The sequence below is a fragment of the Cebus imitator genome, unplaced genomic scaffold (assembly GCF_001604975.1).
Source record: "Cebus imitator isolate Cc_AM_T3 unplaced genomic scaffold, Cebus_imitator-1.0 Scaffold279, whole genome shotgun sequence".
Classification (NCBI taxonomy): domain Eukaryota; kingdom Metazoa; phylum Chordata; class Mammalia; order Primates; family Cebidae; genus Cebus; species Cebus imitator.
In genome coordinates, this window is record NW_016107594.1 from 766,130 (window position 1) to 775,867 (window position 9,738).

At 50.5% G+C, this 9,738-nt stretch overlaps 1 protein-coding gene across 2 annotated transcripts in view; it reads left to right on the forward strand.

Moving 5' to 3' along the window:
- Positions 1-1,070: 1,070 nt before the first annotated feature.
- The window catches only part of CSMD1 (CUB and Sushi multiple domains 1), a 2,110,588-nt gene continuing 2,101,920 nt past the window's right edge, over positions 1,071-9,738 (forward strand). For both annotated transcript variants that reach the window (XM_017501161.1, XM_017501162.1), the window contains exon 1: positions 1,071-1,774. In XM_017501161.1, coding sequence (XP_017356650.1) covers positions 1,690-1,774 — 85 coding nt within the window. In that variant the 5' untranslated portion in view covers positions 1,071-1,689. The remainder of the gene's footprint in view (positions 1,775-9,738) is intronic.

Here is a 9,738-nt window from a genome sequence, read left to right on the forward strand (position 1 = left end):
TTCTGAGCTAGCCTAGACATGGTAGGGGCAAGGGCAATCTAAGAAAATTAAAGGAGGGAGATAAAACCTTATGAAACCCATTTCATCTCAAAGACTGAGGGGAGATGGAGGTGGGATGCAGCGCCGGGTCCTCCCTCCCACCACAGTCGTTCACTGCTGTGGGGATACCACAGGTAGAGGCCAATAGACTAATGGTTCCAGGACTGGAGTATAATTCGCTCTCGCTGCGGCATGGGATTTCCATGCTCTGGTCCCCCCTGTCCTCTAAAAGGGCTAAACCTTTTTGGTCAAGGATGTTGAATCCTTTAAATGTCCTTCTGTGAAAACCAGCATTCACTCACGGTGTTTCTATTAACTGACCACCTTTTCCTAAAATGTCTTGCCTAACACGTTCCCCAGAAACTGCAGGAATGCCTCCTCTATTTGGGAAGCTGGGTGAAATCCAGTTTATTGTATCAAGTAGTGCTATTCTAGAGCACTGTTCTCTCTCTGCTGGCTTCATCCTTTTGCAGAATCAGGGAGAACCTGCCTCTTCTCTTTTAAGGTCCCTTCCCAACCCACAGAATTTTATATATAGTTTCATCAGAAGCTGTGCCAACATGCTGGCTCTCATCACCAGACCATAATATGAATTCTAGAGATTCTTCCTCATGTGAAATTTTACCTGAAGCTGAAGTTTGGGCATGGTTAAGTCTAAGACAATCCGAAGTCAGGAAATTTGTAAATGTGTGTAGCTCCTCGCAAATAGTCCATCTTGCAAAAGATTTTGTGTATGTGTGTATATGGTGTGTACATAGATATATAATATTTAATATATCCCTCCCTTGGAGTTGAAGCGTGTGCCCTTTCCACCTGCATTTCTGATCTCAGTTTCGCAGGGGCCCGCTCTCTGGCCAGCCAGGAAGGGCGATGAGAGGATGGAGGCCGGCCTCTGCCCCTGCAGACGCCCTCCAGTTTGCGCCAGTTGCCGGGTTGCGTGGTTCCTCCCTGGTGTGCGGCGTGGGCTTCCCCCACCCGCGAGCGCCCAACAAGTCTCCTCTCTCCAGCCTGCGCGCCGCTGAGCGGAGGCCGAGCGAAGCGCGGCGCGGTGCGGGCCGCCCGAAGCCCCGAGGCTGGCTGTGCCTGGGACTGCGCCGTGCCCAGCCTCGGTCCCCTCTCTGTGGGTAGGGATGGTTGAGTCCAGCCGCCACGGCAGCGGCTCCTTGTGCCATTAGCAGCCCGTCTTCCGCGCTCTCCGCCTTTTCTCTCTCGACTGGCTCTCTCCTCCCCCCGCGCCCCCCTCCCCGCAGCTCCCACTCGCCGGCTCTCTCTCCAGCTGCCTCCTCTCCAGGTCTCTCCCGGCTGTGCGCGCTCCTCTCCCCGCCTCGCCCCTCCCGCAGCCTCGCCGCCTTGGTGCCTTCCTGCCCGGCTCGTCCCCGGCCCCGGCCCCGGCCACGGCGCCGCCAGCCAGCCCGCCCGGGTCTCGGCGCTCGGAGCCGCTCAGCCCTGCAGAGGGTCGGGACCCGATGCTATGAGAGGGAGGCGAGCCGGGCGCCCAGACCTGCGGGAGGCGTCGGATGCGCGGCGGATCTCGGGACCGGGCTCCGTCTCCTGCTCGCCCTGCCCTCGGGTGATCATCCGGCTGCGCTGGTAGCCCTGCCTTCCTCGGAGGAGCCATCCGTGCCGCGTGCGCGTGGAGTATCTGCAGACATGACTGCGCGGAGGAGATTCCAGCCGCCGCTCCTGCTCCTCGGGCTGCTGGTGCTGTGCGCGAGGCTCCTCACTGCAGCCAAGGGTAAGGCGGGTTCGCTCCGGCCGGGGAAGCGCGGGAGCCCACGGAGGCCCTGTTTGCGGGCGCGAGTGTGGGTTCTGGGGACCGCAGGCATGGAGTGGCCGCCTCTGCCGGGCGCTGCTCCGCCGCCGGCGCTCGGGGAACGCGATGCCTGGGAGGGCGCTTCCATCGCGCTCTCCCCAGCCCTCCTGGGCCCCCGCTCCACCCGCCGTGCCTTCCTTCCCCGTCGCCCGGGCTAAAAGGAGACGCCTCTTGTTCTCGGCGATGCAGGTGGTCAGGGGGAAAGGAACCGAACTCGAGTCGGGCTGGAATTGCGCTCCGGCGGGGTGGCGTTGCCTCCCCCGAGACGCGGACTCCACGGGTCGCGGGGGGGCTGGGAGGCAGTTCCCAGGACTTTCTCCCCGGACCCGACGCGCCTGGGAAAGCGGCCCAGTGCAGCCGGCCTCGAAAGTTCGGGCTCTCTCCGGGGGTTTGGGTACCAACAGGCAAAGCTCTCCGCCGGCCCGGCCTCCTCCCACCCGTACACCCCATTCCTCCGCTCCTCCTTCCCTCGCCCACGACCTCAGCGGGCGAGGAGTAGCTGCCTCGGGAAGGTCGCCCCCGTTCTCCTCTCCCCCGGACTTCGCTCTTTGCAAGTTGTAAGGTGTTGGCAAGGTGCGTGAAACAGGCTGGGAGTTCTGGACCGGCTTCCAAGTCACATACATTCAACGTGGAAGCAGGGTGGTCTCTTTCTACCCTGGTCCGGGGAAGGAGTTCCTCTGGGTGCCTCCTGGGGCTTGGGGCTCTGTGAACTTGGTTTTCTCCCCGAATGAGTTGGGGAATGTTTTTTCCTAAGTAGCCTACGGGCTGCGACCTCAAGGCTGGTAAGAGCTTGTGCACTTGCCTGTTCTACGGGAAAGAAAATAAGCTCCCTCTTGAAAGCAGGAGAGAGACAGAAAGAGAGAGAATATTGATTGATTTTCACACTGGAAATACCTGCCCCTGTCCCCATTTTTAGCTTCCTTAGATGCTTTGTCTATCAATCAGCACTTCCATGGACATTCCCGGAATATCTGTATCTATATAGGGTTTTTCTTTCGTTTCATTTTTAAAGGATGGAATTTAATCCTATGATTTTTTTTTTATGGTCACTTGCTTCTTTCCCTTCATAACATTTCCCCTTCCTCTCTAGATTCTTCCATCTTCTTTGCCACCCATTTCCTTTTCCTCCAGTGGTCCAGATGGAAGAGTGATTGGCAGGGCGAAGGAGGACTGTATCTGGTTCATTAGGAAACTCCAGATCCGCCCGGAGAGCGGGGGAGAGACTTGCCGGCTGGGCTTCCCCTCCCGGCGCTGGTCTCCACTGGGCGTCCAGGGATCGGAGAGAGCTGACCCCTCGGCGCCAGCTCCTCCTCACCGGCATCCACTCTCACAAGGGGTGTCTGCGGGAATGAGCCCCGAGATCCCGGGGACCGCACACGGTGGCTCTCCGTCACCCAAGCTCGCGGTCCCTCGAGATTGGGGAGCTTCCCGCAGACTCTGACCCTCTGCCCACCCGCCCGGCTCCGTCTGGACACCTTGGCCGCTGCCTCTGCGGAGGCACCGCCGGCTGAGCAGGGCCAGGTCGACGGCGGCCTCTGGTCGGCACTGGACAGGCTGGGAATTGGAAGGCGAGGCAGCCAAAGTCTATGGGCAAAGAGGGCTGTGCCCTGGGAGGTGTGCAGGGGCCTGTGTGTCGCAGGGGAGAGGGCAGGAGCCCAAGGGACAGGACCCGGCTTTTTCCAGCCAAGACCCTGCGTGAAGAGGAAACACCTGCCACGCAACTCTGCAAAACTTCCCGCCCTTCCCCTGCACTCCCAGCGGATCTGGGCCCGGGGCTTCCTCATTCCCAGGCAGGCAACTCAGCCCCTGAGCGCACTCTCGGTTCCCCCGAGTTCCGCGCGCTCCGGGCTCCCTTCCCCCGCAATTAGCGGAGATTGCTGCGTGGAGACGGCGGCGGCCCTGGCTCGGCTGCTTAATAATCCGTACACGTGTGTGCCGGGCGGATTCCGCCCCCACGCGGGTGGGCTGCAGCGCGAGGCGGAGGCGGAGGCGGAGACCGAAGGGAGGGTGTGGAGGGGCAGGTAGGGGGCGGGGGCGGCTCAGCCAGATTCTGGGGCGAACAGGGCAGGTGGTTGCAAAGTCCTGGGCGCCTCGGGCCCAGCGGGGCAGCCCCTTGGCAGAGAGCTCCGCTAGCGCGCTGCAGGCCCCAGAGCCTGGCTGCAGAAGCCGAGAAGTGGAACCCCGGGTCCCAGGCCCCTGGCCTGTGCTTGGAGCTGGAGCGGTGCCTGTGTGTGCGCAAGTGTGTGCGCGCGGAGGGGATCCAGGACGCTCGGACGCGGCGCTCACTGCGCTATTGTCTGGCCCAGGCGGCGGTGGGTGCGTGGATCTCCTTCATTAACCCCACGGGCACCAGGGTCCGCGTCTCCTCCGCGCCTGCGGGGTCAAGTGTGAGCGCTTAAGGCCGCCTGGGAAGGGGCTACAGGCAGGGAGGGGGCTGGTGACGCCGTCGCCGGAGTCGCGGTTGGTGCTCCCCGGCCATTGGAGCGGGGTCGCGTTCCCAGTGCCCAGCAAAGCCCAGGGAACCAAGATCGGGCCTCCTCCGGGGGCGTCGGCGCTGGGCTCCGAGCTCCAGGTCTACCCGAGGCGCTTGCGCACAGCAGGGCTTTCCCGAGCAGGAGCGCTCCGGCTGGAGGGCGCCCGGCCACTGCCGAGGGCAGCTGCGCCGCACGCGCCCAGGTGGCGGCTCCCGCTGTGACCAAGGCAAGCGCCGAGTTTTTGATGCGGGGGGCCTAATTCGTGACCTGCTTGCGGAGTCGTGAGGCTGGAGGCAGCCGCAGTTGAGGTCACTGGAACCGGCCACTGTGCGAACCCGAGTATCAGCTTCAGCTGATGCTGTACTCTTCAATAAAGCGTTGGGAGTGTCGGGAATTCTCTGGGGATTTTTCCTTTTACTTCTTGATTTTTAATGGCATTGTAAAGGTTTGAGTCTCAAGTGCGCGTATCTCTTTAAATGCCTCTTTTCAGGGACTAGGGGAAGAGTAAGCATTATCATCTAGTAAATAGGAATATTAATTCCGTGTGCGCCGGCTCAGATCTGCTCCTTTACCTGGGGCTGATCTACTGGCTGTTTGGACAAAGTTTGCTTCTCAGTTGTGTTTTGCATATGTGCAGCCATTAGAATACAGGTATTTGCAGTCAGTTAGTTTGCCATAAAGCATCCTAAAAGGGAGTACATAACAATACTACTAGCCAGAGTAGCCTCATTTTAAGAAGCCGGAAAGAGAAAGGCGGAGCATTCCTCAAAATAAGTAACTCAAACATACTCTGACACACCCAGCAGAGATATGAGCTCGCACTGTTGAATTTCCAGAGAAACCCTATAACTCCATCGAGAGAGAGATATGCATGGTTTTAGGTCAGTTGCTTTATTAAAAATTCATCCCACCAAGAAGGATGCTAAGACGTAAGGATGTGAAATTCCTTTATGGCAGAGCCGCACAACATATACTTCCTCCTGAGGAGGTCAGGACACTGCTGCAAAGAAGACACTGCCACAGAAAACCCCAAATCCCCATCAAGCACTAAAAAAGTGAGCTGGGCACGGTGGCTCACGCCTATAATTCCAGCACTTTGGGAGGCAGAGGTGTATAGATCCCCTGAGGTCAGGAATTCGAGACCAGCCTGATCAACGTAGTGAAACTCCATCTCTACTAAAAATACAAAATTAGCCGGGCATGGTGGCACATGCCTGTAATCCCAGCTACTTGGGAGGCTGAGGCAGGAGAATCGCTTGAAACCAGGAGGCGGAGGTTGCAGTGAGCCGAGATGGCCCCATTGCACTCCAGCCTGGGAAACAAGCAAAACTCTGTCTCAAACAAACAAGCAAACAAACACACCTAACCACTTAAAATGAAGTTAATATCTCTGTATTGGTGAGCAGATCATGTCTTTTTCTTGTTGCATTGTCAGGATATTATTATTAATGCTGATGACTGTTCAGCAGAAAGCTTTTCAGTGCTTCTGGAGCACTCATGTAGTTAGTAGCTTGGGGTTTTAAGTGCTTGGAAAGGTAAGCCAAGAGGAGCCTTTCTTCGGAAGTGACAGGTTTTGTAAACTTGAATAGTAGGGCAATGAGGTCTCATCAAACAAGTCCAGAGAGGCAAATGGCGGGTAGAGCAGGGTAGTAGAATTCCCCCACGTCTCAAGCATCTCACCCGCAGAGGCCTCGGGAGCAGAGGGAATGGCTATTTTTATATTGGCTTTCAGCCGGCCAGGCATCCTTGGTAGGAAGACTGCCACAGCCACAGTGCTGAAGTTCCTACAGGCAAAAGTAGCTCCTCCTGGGGGCAATGCTTCCTTACTCTCCAGCTTATTGTGTCAAGCAAACGCCAACACAGCTTTGAAAATGTCAAGAAAATGGTTCTGCTTCCTTTAAGAAATAGATCAACAAAGGCTCAGTGGCTGGTTCTTGCTTATAAGCAGAAGATACAGCAAACCCAATGTAGACTTTTCTAAGCTGTCAAAATGCAAGTGGCATATTAAATACTCTCGATTCCACTGAATTTTAAATGTGCCTCTGGTAGTTTTTCTGCTGAGCTCTTAGTGGAAATAAGCCATTACAACTTGCATACATGCCATTTAAGCTACATTTTCCCTTTGGCCTTTTGTACGTCTTCTGGTTGAGCTCACTTCCCTCTGTAAGATAACTGAAAAGCTGCATGTGTAGTTGCACATAGCAGATGTCAAGTATGTCTTTTTAAACTTGTTTTATTTGATCAACTAATAAACCAGAGAAGGATATCTGAGTGAAGGCGTAGATGTTCCACAGTGTACAGTATTTGTATCTTTGGGTTGTATGGGAATGCTACAAGCCTGTTGTTTTCTAGGACAGGACAGTAGGAACTTGGACTCAGAGACCAACAGTGGCAGACATCAAGTCCAAGCAACGTGACACTTTGGCACAGCCACCATAGCAACCCCGGGGCCGTAGTTGCTTTCTTTCTTTTTTTTTTTCAACTGTAAGACTGGCTTGAATATGCAACCTGAGGTTAAGAAATAGATGTTTCGGCTCTACTGAAATGAATCAGCCCTCAAGGAACTCAACCTTTTTACATTGCCTTCAATTACATGACCATTGTGCTTAGCACACTGATTGTTCATTCCAGAACAAATGATCAGTATACAAATTAAATAAGTGTACTTAGGTATTTATGCCTAAATGCAAGGAAGGAAGGAATTCTTTTCCATAAGGATTTAAAAATGACCTTAAGTGACCTTTGATTAACCAGTATGTCTGGATTTTGGATGGACTTTAGTCCTTGATGCTGAGGTTGGTAAGTAACCGAATTAAAACTTCCTTTACATGAAAAAAGAGTAGAAGCACGTTGTATAAGTGAGCCCATTGAAATTGACTGATCACCAGGATCTTTCCGGAAATAATGCATACCTTGTTTTTTACTCCAGCAGATCAACCTCTTTGGATGCAGAGTGTGAAACACGTCTCTTTTCTGAGCTCAGCTGCAATTTCCTTTAAACCATTTGTATCAATCAGTACTTTCTGGGAGAGGAAAATGCCATCAGTGGTTTAGGAAAGTTGGAGAATCTTTCTTTACCCTCAAATATCATTGCTCTATGGAGATAAGAGAGTTCATCATCCATTAGGCCCCTGTCTTGTGCACCAACTCTAAATGTGTTGTAAACATCCCACCAAGGAATAACATTTCAACAAATTAACTTCAGTTAGCGTCAGTGTCACTTTGACCCACAGTGGCAACACTTACCTCCATCTGAAATTTCTTTGGGGAATGAAAAGAAAAAAAAAATTATGCAAGCTTTTTTTTGTTAAAAATAACTTAAATATTTTACTGACATATTTTGCAGTTTACTGGTTGAAATCTGCTTTACCTTGAGCTAGTTTTAGCTTGGCAAAAGTTATAAAAGAGAAAATAATATTTCAATGTTGTCATTCCCCCCAAACATACTTGGATACTTTGATACTTTCATCTTAATACTCATAATTTGGTACTTGATGCTCATAATGTGATACTTCCGTCTTAATGTTCATAACTTTAATGTAGTTTTGCCTCATCCTTTGTAAAGTAGAAAGTAATGCATATAATGCTACGTCTTAAAAGCTGTCATTGCAACGGACATGAGATCAAGAAAACACAAACATGAAGGAATGAAATTGTTGGTGTCACTTCCCAGTTTTTCTCACTGTATTAGTCAGCGTTCTCGAGAGGGGCAGAACTAATAGGGTACGTGCCCATATAAAGTGGAGTTTATTAAGTAGTACTGACTCACAGGATCACAAGGTGAAGGCTGTCAGCAAGCTAAGGAGCAAGGAAACCAACAGTGCAGCCTCCAGTCTGTGGCCAGAAGACAGAGAGCCCCCAGAAAACCGCTGGCGTTAAGTCCAATAGTCTACAAGATAAATAGCTTAGAGTTCAGTGTTCGAGGGCAGGAAGCATCCAGCACGGCAGGAAGATGAAGACGGGAAGACTCGGCAAGAGTCGCTTTATTCCAGCCACGCTGACAGCTGATGAGATGGTGCCCACCCACACGGAGGGCAGGGCTGCCTCTCCCAGTCCACTGACTCACATGTTCATCTCTTTTGGCAACATCCTCACAGACACCCCCACGAACAATGCTTTGCATCCCTCAATCCAATCAAGTTGACACTCAATATTTTAAATTGTCTAAAATATCAGTCAGATGCCAGTGCTTTTTATTTCTTACTTTTTGGCTTGATATATGTTGGAGAGCTTCAACCTAAATAAAATTCAAGAAAATCTAATATGCTAGGGATACTATGGAGATAACTACAACTTTTTGTCTGAATTATTCAGATAATTATCAACCATGAACCCCAGCAGAACTGAAGCAACTTTGCAGGGCACTGAGTGTTTTCCTGAAGTGTTTCAGCAACCCTCTGCTTTTTGTTCTGAGCATGTCTGTCACCTTTATCATTAAAGCTGTCAAGGTTGTGGTGGGCATGAAGCAGAGTCTTTGAATACTCCATGTAAATTTTGTGTACATAAGAATTACTTGTTTCAATCTTAATTCAGTGCAAATTCCGTGGCTTCTTTTCCAAGTGATTCTCTATTAAGTCGATTTTGGATGGAGGTAGAAATCTATTTACTACCCACGCCCATCCCCAGGTAATTCTGATAAAGAGAATACATGTAATCTCACGTAGGAAATGCCACATTGGGTACCAGGTTGTGTGCTAAAATATGGCTTCTAACTTAGAGATGGTAAAAAATTGCAATGGATATATTTATATATGTGTAATACATGATGTATACTTATGTATGTGTCTGTATATAAATCTTATCTCTATATTATATATTTTAAGTACAGATAGGTACAGACTATCAAACTGTCATCTCTCTTTACGCTCCTTTCAATAAAAGGCATCAAAACCTAATAACTTATTTACTAATGCGTCCCAGACTAATTAGCTCACACTGATTTCGTGATGAATACACTATACTATGAAATTGTGCAATTAATTCAGAAGATTTCTTCCTTATCATCAGTGCCTCCATTATGGTATTCATCATTCTATGCTGTTTCATCTCCTTTTTTTAAAAAAATGATTTTTTAACAAAGCAGAGATTCAAACTCCTTGTCTGTAATGTTTATATTATGGTAAGACTTCAAGGGATAATTATGCTCTTTCATATAAAAATACTGTTTGAGTGAATTATTTTTTTCTTTTACTGTTTAGTATACTCTGATATCATTAGTGTTATATAAGAAAGGGCTAAATGTTAAGTTAGAATTTGAATTATTTGGAGAGTGATCTCTAATGAATGAAAATCCTTTGAAATTAATTATAAATTCCAGGCAGTCCTTTTCAAGATGCCTGAAGAATGCCTATTCATCTATTTAAATAAACTTTTTCTCCTTTTCTTTTTCTTTTCTTTTCTTTTTTTTTTTTT